The following is a 22,845-nucleotide window of genomic DNA, read 5'->3' as shown; positions in this document are numbered from 1 at the left end:
ACAGATCATGTTTACAAGAGATCTTTATTTACATTCTGGTAAAATTGACAGACATGTTAATCCACAATTTACACATAAAACTGGCTTTTGAGATTGCAAGATGGAAAATTTCATGCAATATAAGTTACAATATGATTTGCATAGATTTTCAGGATGTGTTGTATGTAACATGTTTGTGAAGCAAGCATGAAAAGAGATTTCTGAGAACGCAAAGGCAACTATTCAACTCACTTTGTTTGGAGTTAAAGAGGCATTGTTTGGAGTTATCAATGCACATTTTGCCAGAGGATATTCCTGGAAAAGTTGTAGTCTCCCTGAGACCAGCCAGACAGTTGAAGCGAGGACAAACACTTTTGAAAGCTAACTGGAGGCCAACAAATTTTTTAGCACCATATTCATCCAATATCCAACTCCATCTTTCCTTTGAAACAGAAATGTACAGTATAGATATGCTAAAAGACCAAAGGTTACTTTAATTGGATATATTACAAAATTACAGAAATGTAAAGTTATTCAAGTTACAAATGTACGACTTAATGTCACTTACAGGTGAGACTGTCTGGAATAGAAAATAATGGTTTTCAATAATTTTACGTGTGTACAATGTGTTTTACAGTTTAAAAAAAAGTGTTTTATCGTTACATATCTTGTTTCCTTACTAGTCAGCCATGACTGTAAAAATTGTCCTGTTAATGGCACATTTTGACATACTTTTTAAATATTGCAATGTTTTTGAAAAATCTCAGATTTTAATGACTGATTACAGTTAGTCTGTTATGAGACTCAGCAACTTTGTGTTCAACTGCAATTTTAGAAAAAATGTGCCATAATATCATACATTTCTATACTGGATTATTTCTCAAAGACTTTATTCAATTCATCTCATTTTTATTCAGACTTGTTTTTTCCAACTAATCAAAAATGTTACTTTTCTGAGGTATATTATTTGATTTTAGAAAATTATTTTAATATTGTTTATATTCTACCTGCATTGGGCCAGCTGTACATCTTTGGATACACAGACAAAATAAACTTTTGCACCATTATCTATTGAAGCATGCACTGTAATCCCTCAACTCAATTAACTTTCTGCTTTGAACCAATACAGAATATTGAAAGCGTAAGGGATTAGACAAATCAAATCAGAATTACCATAATGAAATCCTATTTGCAATGCTATCAACAAAATATACCTCAATAGATACAAATGTCCAGCTTGTGCAGGTCCACATGGTTTTTTTATGGTCCATTAATTGTTGAAATCAGACAACTGGATTTTTGTTACTTATGGTAGAGTTAAAATACTGCAACTGCATTTATGTTGCATTGTCAGCTGGCTATATGAGAGGAGGTTGAATCGGATTAGCAAACTCAAATTCATTAGGATTAGGTTTAAAAAAAACAGGTGCTATGTCATTTGAAATTCAGATATGCAATTACTAAGGGAATAGCCCAACATTTTAACATACCTATGGTTGATTGGCTCATAACATAGGACGTTTTGTCAGGACTCTCAAGTCATTATTGGAACACAATATTGCACTTTAGGAGACAAACAGAAACAAAATACAATCAGTTTACTCTAAGATCTAGACATCATACACTGAGATACTGTATTAGTTGGATTTCATATCAAAAGAAATTTTGATTAGGCCAGCCATATGGTCAAAAGGATGAAGAGGGCATTTCAAAAAGAAAAGAAAAAAATTAAACAATTATTTGTGTTTGAAGTTAGTTATATTATTCTTTGTCTCACCACAGGTTTGTTTAGTCTACCTTGGCAATCCAATCTGTTCAGGGATGCTATTCTTGCCAGGGGTCAGTCATGCTTTGGTCAGACCAATAGTTGGCCAAATCACAACTGGAATGGCGATGTGGAAAAGGAAGCGAGACAGAACGAGCATCTTTGCTGCCTCGGGTCTTGTTCATTGCATCCAATAGACTACAATATGTGGCTGATGAAAGTATTAGCAGCTGTCACACTTGACCTCAACCCATACAGACTTGTCTCACCTATTTAGCCTATCATCAATGGAAGACACTGATCAATTAGAGAAAATGAGTGAATAATTACAGATCTAAAAGTAGGACGCTCCACACAAGCAAGTTTTGACTTTGGAAATAACTAAATGACATCAGTCTGTATGGGCCTTGTAGAGTATTGGCCTAATCACTAAAAATAAATGTCTTAAACAATGAAGTAAACTTTGAGGAAGTATGAGAGGACAGTTTCCATACACAAGTAGAAAGAGTTTAAATGTGTTCGGATAAATCAGGTGAGGATTTTGCTCCGTTAGGACAGAGCATCCAATATCACCCGGCTGGCCAAGTTTGGGATTTCCATAGCTGGTTTTTTGAGTCTTTTTTCTTCACTCTCTTCAACCCAAAGACCTGTATGAGGATGGAAAACGTACACTTGATTTTCATCAACATCTTGAAATTATTTTTTAAAAAGTGCACTCTGAGAACTCACCTAAAGAAAGATCTACTGTCTTGGTTGTGTCCTTGTAGCTGGTCTCCTTCTGTTAGTGTTCGTGGCTCTGCGGTTCTGGCTCCTGCCTTGTTGGCCAAAAGGGTAGGCCACCATTTGGGTTGACCCTCTTCTGACTTGCAGTCCCTGGGACTCCCTCATCTCCCGTGCCATCTGTGTTAGTGTTAGGCCAGGATTTGTTTGCAAGCGCTGGAATAAGCTCTCACGATTCACAGTTCTTTTAGGGCAGCTGAACGTCAGTGCCACTCCAGAATCTGACTTCATCTCCCTGGAAAAACCATCTGAAGTTCCATCAAAGCAGCGGCCAATCGCAATCTCTTTGGCAACCCGTGGGTTCTGGTCAGTGACGGTGTATATTCCATAATTGTGTCCAAGTGGATCAACAGGAGCTAACATATTGAATGCATGAGACTCATTGTTCTGAAGAACAGGAGGATGCTTTATCAGATACTCTTGCAGGAGACCATTGATGCCTACACGACGGCAGTTACCTTGTGGGATGATAGAAATTAGTGACCTGTCTACAATACCTTGATCAAAGAGCATCCCGCTGCATTTGATCTCAAGACAAGCAGCAGAGGTGTTAGGATGGTGTAAGTCGCGGGTACTACGAATGTCTCTAATACCATACAACTGACCTCTTGTCTGAGGATGAGTGCCACCCAGGTTTCTTGACCTTACCATGATTTCTGTAGCTCCATGAATCTTAACTTTGATGTAGCAAGCCCTGAACTCTTGTGGATTTGGCCACCAGGAAAGATAGTCTCCAGTCCAAGATGTGAGGTCACTCTCCTCAAAGGGTACCACGTTGTACTCATATTTATCTTTTTCAACACGGAAAAAACGAAAGTGGTTGGCATCAACAGGTGCATTTTCACATGCAATTAAATTCTGATAAGGATAGATTGGTCCGTTTGTTTCATCAAAATTGTTAGGGTTTGGTTTGGCTAGGTTGATTCGGAAAGCTGTTTTCTTAAGTGCTGGATCCTCATGATCGGAGCGCTGGTAATCTAACTTCCCTAAGTACGGCTGAGACACACCAATAATGTTTGGGTTCATTTTTGGCATTGAGGGGGCTGCTTCCAGCTCCTCACCTCCCATTATAGCCGTGACGTAAGCTGTGTATGCGTCAGTCCTCTGAGCATCACAGAAAGCTGGAAGACAAGCACCGTTTGGTCCTGTTATCACACTATCAAAGCGTCCCCAAGCCCTCGGATTTGACGAGTAGCCAGGCTTAGGCTCCAGGTTTATCAAGTTTATTACCACTCCTTCTAGTTGCTCGTTGGGCAGGAACTTGTCGCTCATGTATGCCCTCACTTTGACATAGCACCGGCGATTCTCAGGTACATCGAGATTGAACAACCTACGCTCCCTGATTTCCATATTCCCTATCAGGAAGGTGCGCTCCTCTCGTTTGTTCCTCCCGCTGCCAGCAATAGTAGTTTGTGTGGGTTGAAAGTTACTCTCCTCCTCCCAAATGCCTGTATCGGGATTGAGGGACCAGAGTTTCATAGCAGGGATGTGCTCCTGCATTTTTACATGCTCCGTATCAAGGAGAACCTGGACTGCGCCGGCTCCTAGAACCTCCTGGTTTGCTCCATCTCGGAAATCTACTGAAAACATTCCATATGTCCTGAGAGGTAGCATGTCTCCTTCATTGTCTACAAAGTTGAGATCGCCAGGAGCAGCAGCAGCCATGGTAATGTTGCGTGGGTCAAGGAACGTGACGCTGGCCTTAACAGTCCCTTCGTACACTTCCCCTGTGTTTTTATGGAAAGAGTTTGGAGGTATGACCAGTTGACCGATGGGGTCCTCATCTTTCATTTCACCTAGGTAAATGGTATTGCTTTCTGCAGCATTTATATCAACAGGTTCCTGCTTCTTCATCACTTTTACGTCATGATAGACAGAACCTCCTCTCTTGTCGAAGATAAAAACCTTGATTGTGTCAATGAACTTCTGAGAAGGGTCCACAAAGTTTACCACAAGACGCTGTGTATCTGGAGACACCTGGATTGTGAACCCACCCTGATATCCTGTGGTACCTATCCGTTCCTTCCCTATGTAAATATGTCCAAAGCGCAGGGGTTCGTTATTGTCTGCTGACACCACCCTGCCCCGTACAAGAATTTTGGGCTCCACACAAGTCTGGCATCCACACTCACTAACAGCCTTGATAGGCAGGGTGTAACGGCCACAGTTGATCTCTCTAGCATCCATTTGTTTGACCCCACAGCAGAAGCCAGATCCATCCCTGCAACGCATGTCAAAGTCCAGCGATCCAGGGCATTTGTTGTGTGGACAGCGACCTGCATTGTAAAACTTGGAGTCTGTTCCAGGCTGCTTGCAGTCTATTGGCAATTTGATCAGGTGAGTGTCGGGTGTTGAGTTACATGCTGGTGTTCCTTTAGCTGTGAAATACAAAATGTGAGATCAGTGTGCTACATTTTCAAAGAATGCAGAATATTTATGTACATTGCAAAAATAATGTTCTTGATTTTTGGTCAAACATTCAATTTACGTTAATTAATTTCAGAGCAAAGGTTTATTTATTGATTTTATCTCCTGGCTTTTCTTCTTTTTAATAGATTTATGCTTGAAACAAAGAAAAAGAAAATTATATAAAATTGTATATTTATCTTTTTATATTGTTATGAAGATACTTGTTTCAAAGTAAAAAGGATTTAGAAATATATATTTCATCAGATCACTGTGAACAAATAAAACTGGGCCACTGAACTTGGAAACCTGAAAAAAAAGTCCGACGACTTGGCAAAGTATTGGTTCTGATTAAAATGTATGATCTCATTGTGTCGCCATATTAATGACTGCAGTCATTATTGTCACATTACCACTGTACTATATATGCTGCTCATTTATTCATAAGAGTGCTGTGTTTCCTTTAAAATGACACTCATTGGAGAGAGCAACCATGTAATCTTATTTGAGATTGAAGAAATTTAATTTATGGAAAACTTTTCTCCTGTAGCTGTTGTTTAAATGCAAGAGTGAATAGAAAACACATTAATCATCCTCCATTAGGAACCCTGCTGTGACAGGTGTTAGTGTTTCATTCAGCAAAGCACATTTCGTATGCCAAAATGATTAAGAAGCAAAGAGATCCCTCAGACAAAGTCTAGGGCTGATTACTTTAGCATACGTTTCGGCAGACTATTTCTGACAATCTATATCTTGGATAACAAGCATCATGGGAATTTTCACAATGTGCAGTTATGTGTGCAAATGTGGAAATGCATACTTGTCTGAGGATGAAAAAACAGGATTTATTGACAAGCTTGGATTTCACTTTAATATGAAAGTGGGTGGGACTTAAGGATTTTAGTCTGCCCACCACGACTTCTTGCCAGTCATTCCTTGTTTAGAAAGTGGTAATTTTTACCAACTTAAACATAATAAAATATTGTACCGCACATGTCACTAGACATTACAGACTTTAATATTTCATTGGAGACCACAAAATTTATTGGGGTTATTTTTCTTCTTTAGGGACATTTTGCAAAAATACTGTAATGTTCCCTGTTGACTGTTAAAATGGTTTTGCACTTACCGAAAACAGTGAGGACGGCTGAAGTAGACTTTATGCTGCCTGTCAGACTAGTTGCTTTGCAGTGATATTGCCCTGACTGCTCTGGCTTCAGGTCCCGCAATATCAAATCTTCATCATACTTGTATATTGTGCGATTCAGTAAGGTTGCATTGTGGTACCTTTGGATCAAACAAATTAATTTTTATGTAACTTTAAGATTAACAGCATTTGTCAGAAAACCTATAAAGAAACTTCATTGCTTTTTACCAGTAATATTTGTCAGGTTTTGGTGATCCTGTTGCTCTACAGCAAAGGGTAGCACGTTGTCCCTCATAACGCACTTTGTCTTCTGGGTGCTTCTCAATATATGGCTTTTCTGTAAGACATGAAACGGAGAAACTAACAATGCAACAGTGCATGAAATTATCAATGTGGTATCATCCATATCCAGAGGTTTCTTCTTTTCTTTACCTGAGGATCGTAAGATGGCCCGTACCCAGAGTTCATCAGTGCTGTTGTTGGAAACAGGGAGAGTAACGGGTGCAAATTTATCCTTTCTTATGACCACTCTGGTCTGTGGGCTGGTGCACAGTCCATCAATCTTGAACTGACCCTTGGCATCAGTGTGGGCGCGGACAACCTTGGCTTGGCTAGCCAGAGCCACTGTGGCGTTTGACACAGGGACACCTGTAACACTGAAGACCTCCCCATGTAGTGTTTGTCCATCACAGATACAGTAGCTACAGTCCTTACTGGGACGTCCCCCAGGACAGACACGTTTGCATGCCACTGTAAAAATAAAACGGGTGTTTTGATTTCATTGTAGCAAAAAAAAAATCCATGGGTTTTCAGATATTGTGTGTTTTGTAATACACAATACCTGGACATGGATTTCCACACTTTTGGACCTCCATAGGTCGTCCTGTACACTGAATCTTAGTAGAAGATCTGTGACATGTCCTACGTCTTGTTCTGCGGCCCTTCCCACAGGTCACTGAGCAAGCACTCCATGAACCCCATTGGCTCCACACAGCTGTTTAGTCAAGATTTGGGGGGAAATAAGTGGTTAATTAACAATCATGGTGGCAAGTTTTCAGAAACTGTATAAAAAATTTAAAAAAAAAGATGAACATCCTACAAATGAAAAAACAATTCTCTTTAATTGTGTTATTTTATATTTACATTTATTCATTTAGCAGACGCTTTTATCCAAAGTGACTTACAATTGGGGTATACATCAAGCGATTCATCTTAAAGAGGCAAATAGACACAGGAAGTGCTCGTAATACCAAGTTCCAAGCATTGTTCAAATAAGTACAAGCTAGACAGGGAAAGATTAAAGAAAAGAAAAGAAAATATATATATATATATATATATATATATATATTTTTTTTTTTTTTTAGATAGTCAGATAGTGACGAAAGAGGTGAGTTTTCAGCTGTCACTTGAAAATTGTCAGGGAATCAGCATTTCGGATAGTTTGGAAGATCATTCCACCAGCCAGGAACGGTGAATGAGAATGTTCTGGAAAGTGATTTTGTGCCTCTCTGTGAATGGCACCACGAGGCGTCGCTCACTAGCAGATCTCAGACTTCGGGTGGGAATGTAGATTCGTAAAAGTGAGTGGAAGTAGGAGGGTTCTGAGCCTGTGGTTGTTCTATATGCAAGCATCAGTGTCTTGAACTTGATGCGAGCCATAACCGGCAGCATTATTATTTTACTATTTAAATATTGTATACAGTATGTGTGTGAATGGAAATGTCAGACTGCATTCTGACATCTTTGCCAGTGTGATTACATTGATTTTATGATCAAAGACAACAAAGCTCTGTACACACAGAAACATGTTTGGGTTTAGCCAGCTAATTGGGCACCACATGTGTCATGTAAATGTCAGCAGGATGTGATTGCTCTTGAGAACCATGAGTGGAAAATAAGCTTCATTTCAAAGTTTGAGTGTCAAAATGATTTAGGTAATTCTGAAATGTGACAAAACAAATATTTGGACACATTAGGCTTGGGCGGTAATACGGTAATATGGTATACCGCGGGATCTAAAAATAGAAACGGTATCAGTTTCAATACCGTTATACCGTCATAAAAAACAATGCACTTATATAGGAGACGAGGATTAAATATTAAATATAATTTATTTAATGCCTAAAAATGCGTATGCTTGGTTGTCATCACGTGACAGCGTGGAGGAGAAAGAGAGAGAGGGGGAAAGATGGCGAGTCGCGCACCAAGTGACCTGGTCTCGAAAAAGAACACAACTTCTGCAGTTTGGCAGTATTTCGGTTTCGACCGAACGAGAAGGGAGAGGCGGTAACACGGACGAGGCAATTTGCAAATTGTGCAACAAAAGGTGACCGCGAGAGATGGAAATACCTCGAACCTAAGGTCGCATATACGAAACCACCATCCACTCACTGCTGCGAGGATGGACCCGAGTTCACTCAGTGCAACAGTTTCAACGCCTCCCGATGCAGGACCAGCAACATCTAGGTCCACCGACAGCCGCTTTGCAATACTTTTTATAATATGGATGTTTATGTTAATTCAACTCTGGTTGACTGTTGTGGGTCTATTTGCACTTTTTTTATAAGCTGCTCTTTGTTATTAAAAGTTGTTCAGGCGGTGTGATTTAATTTAATTGATTTGTGTGCGCGTCTCTGCGCAAAAACTGTTCTGGATGTTTATGTTAATTTAATTCTGTTTGACTGTTGTATTTGCACTTTTTTCTAAACTGCTATTTGTTGCTAATAATAGTTGTTAATATTGTTGTGCATGTTATTTTGTTATTGTTTCAGTATTAGTGTTTGGTATTCAGTTTCTGAACGGTTTAGGCACAAGCCAACAGTTTGGTGACACTGTCTGAGCCTTATGTCATAATTTTTTTATTATTCACGGTAATACCGTATACCGAGGTAAAATACGGAGGAGGTTTGACGGTATCAAAATTTGGATACCGCCCAAGCCTAGGACACATCTGATATAAAGGGCACACAATGTGCTTTTGACACTTCACTGCTCTGTAAAAATCTGTCGTTTTGCTGCTGAAAAACTTTTAACCATCCTAAGATAAACCACCTTAACACTATCTAGGCCAGATTTGAAGATCAGCTAAACTAGATTAACCATCTTTGGTTGATATAAGTGGTTTTTAGGAGAGGCGCTAGTGAATCCTGCCAATGAAGGCTAAGAAATGCATATTATATCAGTAAAATGAAAATTTTGTCTCCAAATTCATATTTTTTATTTATTTACCTTCACATGGTGGGGTTGAACACTCTCTCCGTTCTATGTGAGGTCCCACGCAGACAGGCGAAAGAAGCAGTGGAAGAGGTTGCGTGCTCATGCATTTCCTCTGACGGACTTGGATGCCAACATCGTTGCAGGCGGTGGCAGAGCAAGGCGTCCATTCACTCCAGTCGGTCCAGTACGAGTGGACTTCAGAAACAAAACAAAGAATACTCTTGCACACTCATATGTTAAAATGCATATGCCTCCATATGGAATACACTTCTGTACTTTGATGGAATGTCTCTTGACTAATTGTACCTGGTGGACACTGGAATCGCACATGGTAGTTGGAACAGCTGCGACCAAATGGCTGCTCCTTATTGATACACCAGAAGCCCTTCTCCAGACTGGAATGGACCACCTCCCCCGTATCCGCAGCTGCAACCCAGTCCGTGGTACGGGCCTCGATGGCTACAGGTCGTGAGCAAACCCTTTCTCGGTAGTAGAAGCGGATGGCTTCTAACCTCTCGTAGTCGCCGTTTCCTCCCGGATGGTCGATATTGAACCAGGATGTCCACTCAGTTACGCCTGGATTGCACAAAACAAAGATCAGAGTAAGAACAGAATGCTCTTGCTAGTGACCCAAAGATGAAGAACAAGAGTTTCCAGATTACGTCAACATTTCTGATCATTTTGCTGGGTTTACTCCAAAAGATTACTCCAGCTTTTTGCACCACATTAACAGAATACAATCCGTGTCCCACAAAAGTGCTTGTTGCTTTATGTCGAGCAATCCCACAGGAGGTATGCATTGAATGACATTATTTAAGGCAAAGAGAGCTGTCTATATTGTCTAAGAGACAACTTATTCTCTTGCCCTAATTAAGAACATGCGTAAACTCATTTACACGTCCACGCATCGCAGTGGCTATATGTCTTCATCATTAAGGCTCACATTTAATGAAGACAGATGACTCCAGAAATCATTACATCACATTTTTTAGCAACACAGAGATCCACAATGCGGTTTGGATCAAGCAGGACACCACAAATTAGTTGATTGCATAAAGAGAGCATGTTAAAATATCCATAACTACCTGTGGTCTGTGGCTCCACGAGGCTGTTGTAAGCCAGCTTTCTGTTCCTGTCTGTTTTGTTTAACCTCCGAAGATGTGAGCTGTCCCAGATGGGTCCTGTGGGAACGCAAACTTTATTACAGAGCACTCAACAAAGGTGCTACCAATGAAACATTGGCTGCAACTAAATCTTGAAGAAACACTGACCTCCTCAGAGACAAAGTTGGACATGAAATTTGTTTGATCTATTACAGTGCAATATAATTTGCAATGTAATAGATCAGAACAACTTATTCCTCGCACGTTCCTTAGGTTGCAGACACGTCTGTGAATGTGATCGGAAAATCCTGCTTGGCTTTGCAGTAAACGGAATGTGTGCAAAAGACATTCAATATTTAAGTACTGACTTTTTTGTGCATTGGTGCCACCAGAGTCCAAGTGGCCTACTTTTATCGGCTCAGCATCCATTGGCGTCTGCGGCCCTTCTGAACCATGTCCAACCAGTTTTCAGTAAGCACCTGGTATCTGATCTCATGATTGGCCTGAGGAGGACACATTTGGTCCATTTCTTCACTGTATCTGTTTCCGTTCCGTCTGGTCACATCAGGAGATGCTGCACACATATGGAAGAGGAGCACGCACGATGGCCTGATCCCCTACATCAATTCTCAAACTAATCTGGAGACACTTACTAGCCAGGGCCCCAAAGGAGAAGATAGAGTAATGGGAACAAACACATGGCGTCTCATGCTTTCTAGATGAGACATTACCAAAAGATGCACTCCCACATCCCAGACGGAGGACAGTGGGCCTCTGGTGCTTCGTGCGAACTGTCCTGCCTGCATAAGGCGAATCCCTGAACCACTTTCCAGAAATTGCTTATAGTGTGCTGTGATAAGGAAATCACAGACCGAGGGATTCATTCACCAATGTCATTCATTTTTTTCTAAAGGTGACGTGTCCCACAGATGTAGCCAAGCCTAACATCCTCAAGTAGGAACAGCACAGTGTCTTGACAGTGAATTGTTACTGGCACTACTCGACGCTCACACACTGAAGCGCTTATCTGTGGCAGACGTGTCAGTCAACACCGTAGAAGCTCTGCAGGACTTACTCCAAGCCACCATTACTGTTATTATATCCCTCTCCTATACTGCATTGATTTACCTTGCAGGTTCACCTGAAAGGGTGTCATTCCCAAAGTATAGATCGCAGAATATGAGATGTCATTATTCCAGTTATTCAATTATCTTGAGTAGCCTGCTGATTTTGGAAGCACTTTTCTAAAAAGCATACTTAGTTGACTGTGTGTCACTGTGTGCTTTTCCTGGTCATGAAGTTTCCCCATTTCCCCCTCTCGATAAAAAATAAAGCCTTTAGATGTCAATGTATACCTGAAGATCCTGAAGTGTAGACCTTTGCATTTTACTTGCAATTCATCACTACTGTGCCAAGAACAAAGCCAGAAAGACTATGGAACAACACAAATGCAGACACAAAATTTTATTTAGTCTTTTTTGACTTTTTAAAATTATTTTTAAAAGATTTTGTGGAAGTTTTAACTGGAAATTAGACAAAATTAATGATTAAAGTAAGGTGCGTGGCACCATTGTAGATATTTAAACAACCTCCGTACTCAAGGGGGCGATAAATTTTACTTTACTTGTTAGCGACATATACTTATTATTCAGGTAGCGAGCTAGATTCATACCAAGGACAATAACTATAACAATATCCATTACTAATTTGTTCTAATTCAATGAGAATAGGGAAATCCATACCACAGCTATAATGACAACACAGAGAACAATATAAATGGAATCACTTTCAGAACAGTTTGTTCCAGACGATGATTTGTTCCACCCAACTTTTAAAAGCTATAGACGTTTATCCTAAACGCGGAAGTCACGCCTGGCTCTTAACTGGAAGGATGCTTTGCATTTCCGGTCTCCAGTGTTTCTAGTCAAATTAGCTTATATTCCGAGGTGATAATATAATGTTAACCTATTAAAATGTTTTTAAAAAGCACATGGCTCCATAGCGCCATCCCTTTACAGTGGCGCAATGACCGTCATTTGTCAGCGATTCACTCCTCAAAGTTTAATGAGTGTGTAGATGACACAAAGCTACCGATGTTACCTACATTAAAAACAGATAGGCACTATTTGAATGGGTTCCTATGGAGACCAGAACAGAAGAGCATCCAATCGGAAGTTAGAATTCTTAATGGCGGCACTCATCGTTTACTCAGGAAAAAGGTCTATAGAATTTAAAGAGGCACAACATAACTGCAGTGTGCCCTTATAATAAACAGAACATTATCCATTGAACCATTGGTGTGGATGTTAATATAGTTATCATTCTTGGTGACAATATTCGCTAATTTCTGAAACTGCATCATGTTAGGTGGTGAATTTTGCCAAGTCGCAACAAAACGTGACGTTGAGCTTGTACACCAAACATCAGCATTCATCTACTTGCATAACCTATGGCTTAAACCCAAAGTAACACCTACTAAGGCCACCAATATAATTAGCAATAACCACATCACATACTTTAGTCTGCTTTATTCCAAGATAGAAGAACAGTGTGTCCATGACCTCAGTGGAACCTTGTAATATCTGCACCCAGTAACAGGGCATTATTAGGATCAGGTGTTTAAAAAGCATTTACTTTGAAGTGGAAACTATAAGTTAACAACATCTAAAAATATACACCTATCTATATATCAGTGTCCTCCCAACATAGAATGACACCCTGCCCTCCCATAACAAACCACTCAAGTTTATTTTGGGAGATGGCTCTCAAACAAAAGGGTAATTTAAACTTGGTAAAGCAATTCTGTGATTATTTTGTACCTATTTTATTGCCAAGGGTTTTACCCCACAATATAAAGTGCAGTATCATTACCCTTTTAGGACTTCTCGCGCCACCTCATAAAGTCTGCATAGTGTCCAATAGCCATACTCAGACAATTAATCCATTCACGCAAACAGTCTGTGGCCTTTTAATAAGACATTCCCCCTTTTTAATGTGCATTTGGAGCATTGCTACCCAAGCCAGAAGCTAATCAAAATACATGTGATGGTTGAGTTTTAATAAAAGAGCTACTTCAAAGCTGCAGCTGAGTGGTTGGCGCACATGCATCTTATACGGGAATCATTTTTTGGTCTCTGCTGTCTGTAAATAAAAGCCTTCAAAAAGGTTAGACACAAAACATGCCAAAATTTAGCTGGCATTCACCTTTCTGAAAGTTTTTCCCTTGTTTATCCAAAAAGGAAAGGTAAATCATTTTGGCATGTTATGTATTCCCTTTGACAAAGCGCTATAGTGCTAACCCACATACTCGTATATGTATTAGGGCCAGTGTGAAAACACTGTGATGGCTTTATTGCAGTTGGTAACAAGCAGGGATTTGTTTGAAATCAGAGGCATTTCATTTAAGAAGGCAGTGTGCCCAGGCAGTGGTCTTGAAATTGCATTCCACATCCCATCGTGTTTTAATGAATGCAAATGAGAGCTCCAAAGTGGTTTTGTCTGTGTGTTTATCCTGTGTCGGCAAACATGTGGAAGTAGTTTTGTGCATCTGGCACACGTCCTGGCTGAGGTGTGCTCGAATGGAAGATGGTGAGCTCTGTCTGATTGGGTTGAGAAGAAGATTAGGAGACAACGACTGTTCCATAGACTCTGAAGTGGGATGCATCTGTGCTCCATTATTCTAAACTGAACTGCTTCATTGTCACTGCATAATAATGAAACCCCAGCCAGATTTGTGTGTGTTTAAAATGATCTGGATTGGTTTTCCTTGTCTTTGAACCGTTTCATCCAGAAAGTTGATGTTAAGCGTCGGTTTTAACGTAGAATACCCTGGAGAAGAGTAGTTTTGTAATTAAAAAGACATTAATAAGTCTGTTTTCTGTTAATAGAATACCTAAAAATTCTTCAAACTATATAAAACTAGATCAAATATTGTTAATTAAATCTTGTGTTTAAAAGCATCTTGAATATTTTTTATAGATTGTTTACACCACAGAATAAACTAGTATTAAAGACACCTTTGAAAACAAGTCTTACATGTGTTGCTTCTAGAGTAAATGTTAAATATATGTTTATATATTAACTTTTTCCTGCCGTGACTTTACAGTGGAGTAAAATCACAGTAACCAAGAATCGAGTAGCCTACTACATTTGATAAACATAAAATGGCGGCGACAGCAAACCGACACTAATGTTCAATAAATAGGTACATTTATTATTATTTATTATTGTATAAACAACTATTTCCCCGAAATCAGCGCGTCCAATCAGAATTTAGTCAGTGAGGTAAATTTTTTAGCATATAGGTAGCGGCCACTCACGGAAAAGAGCGAAATTTAGATGTTTAACCTCTTGCACGTTACCTTTGATCCCTCTTTCCACCCTCTTTTTCACATCAAAGCATCAGAGATCGATGTACCGGGCAGCTGAGCTTCAGAGAGAAGTGAAACATCTGGAGAATAAATCGCTGGAATGGAGCAGATTAGAGAGTGGCAATATTTACTTTGGAGCGTTGAAAATGGCTTCGCCGTGCCCTGGATGAAGCTGGCACGGACGCGCGGGCTTGCAGCTCATTACCGGATGACTGAGCGACATCTGGTTATTTAAAACTGAGTTTTAGTCCTAAAGGTTTTTAAAAGGCTTGACTTAGAGCTCAGCAATGTCAGGCGCTATTTTCCGTGCCGGCTGTCTACGCGTGTTGGGAAACAGGTAATAAATTCCGTGGAGAGGCTGAGGTGGACCGGAGACGAGATGGAGTGACAGTGAATGGAATAGAGGCGGATGAAACGGTGCTGCTCCAAATTTCAGTCTGGGTTGGTGGGCAGTTTCCCAGTATTCATGACACTCGGTCATTCAAATAACGAATTCCTCAAAAGTCATGGGCTACTTTACTTTTCCAATACTTAGACTTTTGGGAGGAATCAGAAATAGTTTGCATTAAGTTTAAAATAATGGTGCTTTGTGACACACTCACTATTTTGAATAAGACTTTAGAAAGGAAATTTCATAAATGACAATATTTCCACTTCTGTTTTCATGTCCAACCACTGTAGTGCAGTTGTTTACTGTAATAAATAACAGCTGGAGCAGATGGTAGTTAGTTAAAATTCACATTCATCACCATCGTCTTTTTGAATTTACATAGCCTAATTAGTAAAAACTTTACTTTCAAAGTGTCCATTAATAGCAGTGAGGCAAACAGAAGCAGTTCTGTATGCAAAAACTGAGATTTACTAAACATCACTCCAGCCATGTAAGTTGATAAAGCTCTCACAAACAAACAAGCTGTCACTGTTTTTTCCCCTAAGCCTTGCGTGCTGACAGCTGTACCAAACTGTTATATAATGAATAACATCCTTACATATTCTAATTAAGACAATTATGAGATTATTTAAATTACATTACCTTGTGCCAGAGACACAACAAAGACGGCAGACAGCACCAACGTCACGACTGTGAAGTCCCACATAGTGCCACAGCCACTGATGGGCAGCTGTTGGTAACAAAAAATAAATTAAAGACACACACCAAAAAAAGTTTGTCAAATTCTTGCGTGGCTTGTCCAATGAATCTGTTTCCCCCCCGTCCTTCAAAATCAAGTCTGATAGTTTCGTGAACTTCCCAGAGTTTTAAAAGACAGGATGGAGTGGAGAGTGGTCCAGACCAGCCCCCTCCTGCTCGCCATTGGCTATTGCGCTAACATCTGTGTTCTTATATCATTCCAACAGACAAAAAAGAACACACAGATGTAGAAGAAAGGTGAATGTTGCATCAGAAAAATGTTATGTTTGTGTTTTTAATCAAGATATTCTGGATTACTGGGTGCTTGAGCAGGACATTGTGTGTTTTATTATGTTTTGGCCAGTTACTTCATTTCAGCCACAAATGAAGATGTTAATGTGATGACAGTAGATGAATTTAATTTGAAAAAATCTGTTTATTTCACAATGGATTTTTCTTACTTTACTCTCATGCAACTATGTCGAGGAATGTTCGTCTAACATTCAGTGACTCAACAGACGCACCTGTTGCGTACAAAGGGAGTTGTAAACAGCCAAAAGGTTTCAAATTTATAACTGTCACAGAAACTGATCCATAATAACTATTTCATATTGCTTGAAGGTGAAGTGTGTCATTTTTAATTTTTCTTTAAAGGAATAGTTTATCCAAAAATGAAAATTTACTCACCTTCTGGCCATCCAAGATATAGATGAGTTTATTTCATTGGAACAGATTTGGAGAAATTTAGCATTGCATCACTTGCTCACCAATGGATCCCCTGCTATGAATGGGTGCCGTCAGAAAGAACGTCATCTCGATAATCCACAAGTTATCCACACCAATCCAATCCATCAGTTAATTTCTTGTGAAACAAAATAATAATAAAAAAGTCCTTATTATTTTGCTTTCTCCAGTGACTATTTGTCTCGTATGAATCAGGAGAGAAATATGCACAGATCAAGCACCATTTATGAGTAAAAACAACTCAGAAACAATCATTTGAATTTAAAACTCGTTGATGGATTTGTTTCTTACAAACTCACAGCTTTTTGCTTCAGAAGACATTAACTGATGGACTAGAGTCATGCCGATTACATGTGGATTATTGTGATGTTTTTATCAGCTGTTTGGACTCTCGTTCTGATGGCACCCATTCACTGCAGAGGATCCATTGGTGAGCAAGAGATGTAATGCTAAATTTCTTCAACTGTTTTCCAACAAATACATCTTGGATGACCTGAGGATGAGTAAATTTTAATTTTTGGGTGTTGTATGACAGCAAAGATAATCTAAATGTAAAAACAGGAGGAAATGAATATGCATTCAATATTTACTGATAATAAACTTTTTAAAAGTCTTCAGAATTGCAGATATGGTATCAATTAATGTAATTTTCAACTGTTTGATGAAGTAGTGAAATATAGGTTTTAAACCAGAATGCCACACTAAAAGCTTATTGTTACAGTCTAACTCATGCTTCATGAGCAAACGTAATTGTGTTTAACCATTTGTAAATATTCCCATGCATGCTACATGTACAGTCCTGTTCCACTGTCTAGGACCATGCATGACCAGCACATCCATGACGGGGAGATGCGTTCGCTCGCCAATCCATGGTGTCGTTTAACATTTCGAGTCATTTTCGCACAGCTGTTTTGAAAGCTTTGAGAAGCACAGCAAATATTTCACTAAATGGGTCTGACAAAAAACTCAGGATCAGAAGTCAGAGAGATCGTAGATTACAGGGAATTGTGGTATCAAAACAGAATAAACAGCCACATTTGCAAAGAAAAGCACAGACCGAAATATTTCCCCCAATTCGTTCGCAGTCTAAACAGATTTTCATATTTTCCTTTGTCACCATATTGAGTGCATATGGCTTCTTTTGCCGGTTGCCTTTGTGGAGCTCTCTATGCGTGTTTAAAGACAATAAACATACTTTTTGGCCTTCAGTGGGGTGGACAGAAATGTAAAATGTTTATTGGCTGACTAAGAAATATGATCTCCGGATGAGTTCATGTCCACCTTTTGATGAATATATCCGAGTTTACACAATGTCCTAAAATGGCCTATAATGCATTAGCAATGAATCATTACGCTGCTTCGGTATTCCTGTCCACATACTGTAACTGTTGTTGCCTTAGACAGAAACATTCCTTTATATCACCCACGCCTTTTCCTGACTTTTGAATAAATCTCTGGGAAGAAATAATATACTGTATGGTCTAAAGAATATCGTAGCTACCTCTTGTTCCCAAATATTGGCTAATGGAGCACATTTTCCAAGGTTTGGCTAAATAATAACATCCGTGGGTTTTCAACATCCAACGTTTCTTTAAACACCCGACTTTGACATCTAAATGAATAAACTCGGTTTTTACATAGATAATTTATTCATTCAGCCTATAAGAACTAAGAAAACACATGTACATTGAGCAATGTATAGTAAAAACAAAATGATTTACACACGTTTGTCATCCTGGGATTATTATTATACTATACAATCTTTCCAATAAAGTACAGATAAATAAATTTGTAATTGGAGTAAAATTCCAGCAGAAATGCGTTGGGTTTGTAGGTGTCGTGCACATTAGACTGGAGGCACTATCAGGGTAATGCACTTTGAATATATCTAACATTAAAAAGGCTTATGTATTAAACAAAACCGTATATTGGCGATTTTGAGAACTCAACAGTTAGACATACTGTAAATGTCAAAAATTAGCAAAATGTAATAATTCTAAACCCATCTCTTAGGATTGATTGCTTGTTTCTGCCACAAGATTTAAAAAATGAAAAAGGAATTACGACTTTTTTTCTTGTAATTCTTTGAAAAAAAGTGAGAATTACGAGATATAAAAACAGAATTGTGAGTTTATAACTCGTTATTGTGAGATATAAACTCACGATTCTAAGAAAAGTCACAATTCACAATTGCAAGAAAGAAGTCAGAATTGTGAGATAAAAAGTCGCGAAATTATAATTTAGTATTTTTAAATTGCGTAGCAAAAACAAAAAACTCCGAATTCGGAGAAAAAGAGTCAGAATAGCGTGATGTAAACTCTAAAGTGCGAGAAATCTTTTCTTTCTTTTTTTTTTTTCTCTGAGAATTGCGAGTTTATACAGCCGGATTTTGAGATATATACTGAGAATTTCAAGACAAAAGTCACAAATGTGAGATTCATTAGCCATTACCTTTTGAATTTTTTCATTCCGTAACAGAAACAAGCTTTCACAGAGACTCACCTTAACTATCCAAAGTATCTAGTCATATTTGACAGTAACTGAATGCCACAGAACAATCTATAAAATACAAAAGGGGAAAACATATTTGTTATTCAAAATACAAGTCTGTATAAATGGCTACAGTTCTATAACACATTCCGTGCCGGGGAATTCTGGCAGATTAAGTTCAAATTTTTTCTGAATGTCATAGGGCAGGAATCGTCCCGCCAGAAAGTGCTTTCCCGAGAAACCCGTTGCGCACTTTTTGGGAGCTGTCAGAGAAATGAGAACTTCTGGATTTATCCCATCTTTGGCTGGTTCGTCAATATCCCAACCTTGAGGAAAGAGAGATAGAAAGAGTGAATCCTTTCTCACCATCACAAGCCACTGGTTATTAACTGAAATATAGCAATGTTTATATATTCTTCCAGATAAGGCTCATATAGATCACACTACTGTCATGTGGAAAGAGAGCGCAAAAATTACAGTGTGTCAGCCATCAGATGCAATTTTCAAATGTGACCCTGGATGACAAAACCTGTCTTAAGTGTCAATTTTTCGAAATTGAGATTTATACATCATCACAAAATCTGGAATCTGAGGGTGCAAAGAAACCAAAATATTGAGAAAATCGCCTTTAAAGTTGTCCAAATGAAGTTCTTAGCAATGCATATTACTAATCAAAAATTAAGTTTTGATACAATTACGGTAAGAAATTTACAAAATATCTTCATGGAACATGATCTTTACTTAATATCCTAATGATTTTTGGCATAAAAGAAAAATTTATAATTTTGACCCATACAATGTATTTTTGGCTATTGCTACAAATATACCCCAGCGACTGGTAAGACTGGTTTTGTGGTCCAGGGTCACAAATATGGTCTCCCGATGACATAACGGCTGTGAGTTTTCTTTAGTTTGATAATTTGTCTGTTTTGCAAACACTTCAGGTCCAGTGCAACACATTTGCACATTAAGGTCTCCGGTCAGCTCATTTATCAGAAAAATTGGCTGCATAAATCAGATTTCATCAGTTGAAACTCCTTGGAGGTGTTAGTTACCCATTTTTCAATAATATGCCAACTATTTTGCATGCTTACAAAAATGTATCAACACTCTTTTATTTTTTTAAAGTTTATCTAGTATTCAGTTTACTTATTCTACATAATTAAATAGCTAGTAGCTATTAGTCTTGCACTTCTCAATTTGACGACTATTTAGCATACAAAAAATGTATCTTTTGTTTTTTAACGTTTATCTACACTCTAAAAAATGCTGGGTTAAATACAACCCAGCGCTGGGTAAAATGTGGACTTTTTACCCAGAATAACATTTAACCCAACTGTTGGTTGAAAACAACCCAGCATGTGTTCTGTCCAATATTTACCCAGCACTAGGTTGTATTTAACCCAGCATTTTTTAGAGTGTAGCATTCAGTTTGACTTATTCTACTTAATTAAGTAGCTATTAGCAAGGGTAGCTAGTAGCTGTTAGCCTTGAACATGTTAGTAATCAACTTCTCTATTATATTTTGACTATTTTACATACCTGTACAAATTTTTAAAATTTTATCTAGTGTGTGATTTACCATCTAGTATTTATTATCTAGCAGCTATTAGTGAAAGCAGCTAATAGCTACTAGCTAATATACTAGTATAATGCCACTACCATGACGCTCAAACAACAAAGTTGAACATTTTGTAGAATGCTAATATGTAGCTGTCCGACTTTACAGTGCATATGCTTATCTGTGAAGAATTACACAAATGATGTTCAGTGTGTAAAAACAGGCACTTCAGATTTGTTTCGGTTGGTGTGTTAGAACTTTTTTGAGTGCGTCGAAGAATGCTAAAGCTAATGCTTTTATGTCTTGATAAGCTGAGTCTGACAAAAATAACCAAAACCTTCCTCTGAACAGATTGAGACCTTTTTCATGAAACATGTTTTCTTTTTCTAGCAAGTAGCTACTGTATTTACTGAATGTAACTTCTTTTTTCATTGTGGTACTGCACACTAAAGAATGCCACGGGCAAAATCCCTCTAAAACATCAGGTTGTGCGTTTAATGAGCAAATACCTGAGGGCACGTCCACACTAACGATGGGTATTTTGACCTGTTTGAGAGTCACCAGCATCCCAGCGTAGGGCTCTTTAACCTCCTTTTGGTCGGTTTCTGGTCCCAGGATGGCGTCGATCACCAGATTGTAGGCATCATTTAACAACTGGACCTGGTCGTGGGGTCAGGCAAGATTCGATCAGGATAGATGTCCAGAAGAGTGAACATCACATTGACATCTCTCTGCCGATGGGCTGAGCTTCATTATTCAAGATTGACACCTACCTCTGTCGGGAGATAGGACAGGAAAGGGATGTCCATTTTCTCGCACTGAATGGTGAAGTCTTGGTGCAAACTCTGAGCAGAACGCTTGGGATAGAAAATGGTGGGCTCATATTCCTGCATTAAAGAGAGATGAGGTAGATGATTAACACATTTTTTTTTTAAATATGTCCTTTAGTTGTGAAAAACAGATATGAAAATGTGTTTCCATACATGAACCAGACAGTTCATGCTTAGTGTCCATAAAAGCTTTCTGTTTTTTAAAGTAATATTTTGTCCCCCTGTGGATATGCAGGGGGATTTTTGAGTTCATAAATCACAAAACATAATCACCTCATAATTTAATTTCAGAAGAACATTAGAAGTGATTAATGTGGACTGAAATGTATGGTTTTGTACACCTCATTTGCTTGGGATACAGGATAAAGTCCATCCAGTCTGGATAAGTTGCCGGGTAAATTCATTACAATCCTGCAGTTAAACTTAATGTATTTCTTACATAACATTGGTACGGACACAAGAATCCATGCAGATGTACGGCGGGAATGTATAAAACAGCTGTCATCATGTGATGACCCTCTATTGTTCCTTTTTTTTTTTTTTCCTCCAAGTTTTTTTATTCGTTCCAAGAATCTCATATTGTAAACTGGCCAAATCTGGACTGGCCAAACTTCACTCCATCAGAATGAAAAGAAGGATAACTTTAACAGAGTGTACGTTTATTTGACGAATACTGATGCTCCATAAATCTAGCATCACAGAAGAGCATGATGAATAATTTTTTCTTATTGTTTTCTTTTTTTTTCACTGCTTAAATCAGGAATTGGAAATGTTGTAAGCTGAATTTGAATGCCAAATGAAGTGTTGGAGTATATTCCCTAACCGCTAGGCACAGTTGTATATAACATCTAACATTTTGTCCCTTAGCCGATAAACAAATAGCCCTTTCCCCCAAAGAATAAAAAAATTAAGGTAATTGTGACTTTTTATGATGCAATTTGAACATTTTTCAGACATATAAACTCAAAATTGTGATATAAACTCGCAATTCTAAGAAAAAAAAGTCAGCATTGTGAGATATAATTTCGGAATTTTGAGATGTAAACTCGTAATTGTGAGAAAAAGTCAGAATTCTGAGTTTATATCTCACAATTCTGTATTTGTATCTAATAATAAATAAATAAATAAAAAGGAAATTGCAACTTTTTATCTCGCAATTCATTCCGTAGCACAAATAGGCTTCCACACAAGTGAGATGCAATGTTTCCTTCAATAAAGATAAACTTAAAATCAACATAAAAAGCATTCGCACACCCATTTTACTTTTGTAATGTGCCGTATTTCTGGCTAAAACAGTATATTCAATAACAAACATTAAGGGCGGG

At 38.5% G+C, this 22,845-nt stretch overlaps 2 protein-coding genes across 2 annotated transcripts in view; both read right to left on the bottom strand.

Annotated features, from left to right (window-relative positions):
• Positions 1 to 15: 15 nt before the first annotated feature.
• On the bottom strand, positions 16 to 15,964 carry cilp2 (cartilage intermediate layer protein 2). Its single transcript, XM_058761646.1, has 10 exons — positions 15,800 to 15,964; positions 10,379 to 10,474; positions 9,600 to 9,869; positions 9,306 to 9,488; positions 6,919 to 7,071; positions 6,510 to 6,827; positions 6,306 to 6,414; positions 6,060 to 6,217; positions 2,474 to 4,902; positions 16 to 2,391 (listed from the first exon to the last, which is right to left on the bottom strand). Exons 1-9 carry the CDS (start codon positions 15,861 to 15,863, stop codon positions 2,486 to 2,488), a joined length of 3,768 nt encoding a protein of 1,255 aa, XP_058617629.1. The 5' UTR covers positions 15,864 to 15,964; the 3' UTR covers positions 16 to 2,391; positions 2,474 to 2,485.
• A 2,300-nt stretch (positions 15,965 to 18,264) lies between these two features.
• yjefn3 (YjeF N-terminal domain containing 3) overlaps positions 18,265 to 22,845 on the bottom strand; it is a 35,322-nt gene continuing 30,741 nt past the window's right edge. The window contains exons 4-6 of the mRNA XM_058761507.1: positions 21,464 to 21,577; positions 21,200 to 21,350; positions 18,265 to 19,455 (exon numbers count right to left, since the gene is read on the bottom strand). Of these exons, the coding sequence (XP_058617490.1) occupies positions 19,259 to 19,455; positions 21,200 to 21,350; positions 21,464 to 21,577 (462 nt within the window). The 3' untranslated portion in view covers positions 18,265 to 19,258. The remainder of the gene's footprint in view (positions 19,456 to 21,199; positions 21,351 to 21,463; positions 21,578 to 22,845) is intronic.

The sequence above is a fragment of the Onychostoma macrolepis genome, chromosome 22 (genome assembly GCF_012432095.1).
Source record: "Onychostoma macrolepis isolate SWU-2019 chromosome 22, ASM1243209v1, whole genome shotgun sequence".
NCBI classification, from domain to species: Eukaryota; Metazoa; Chordata; class Actinopteri; order Cypriniformes; family Cyprinidae; genus Onychostoma; species Onychostoma macrolepis.
The sequence above is the reverse complement of the archived record's forward strand: the minus strand, read 5'-3'. Positions and strand labels throughout refer to the sequence as shown.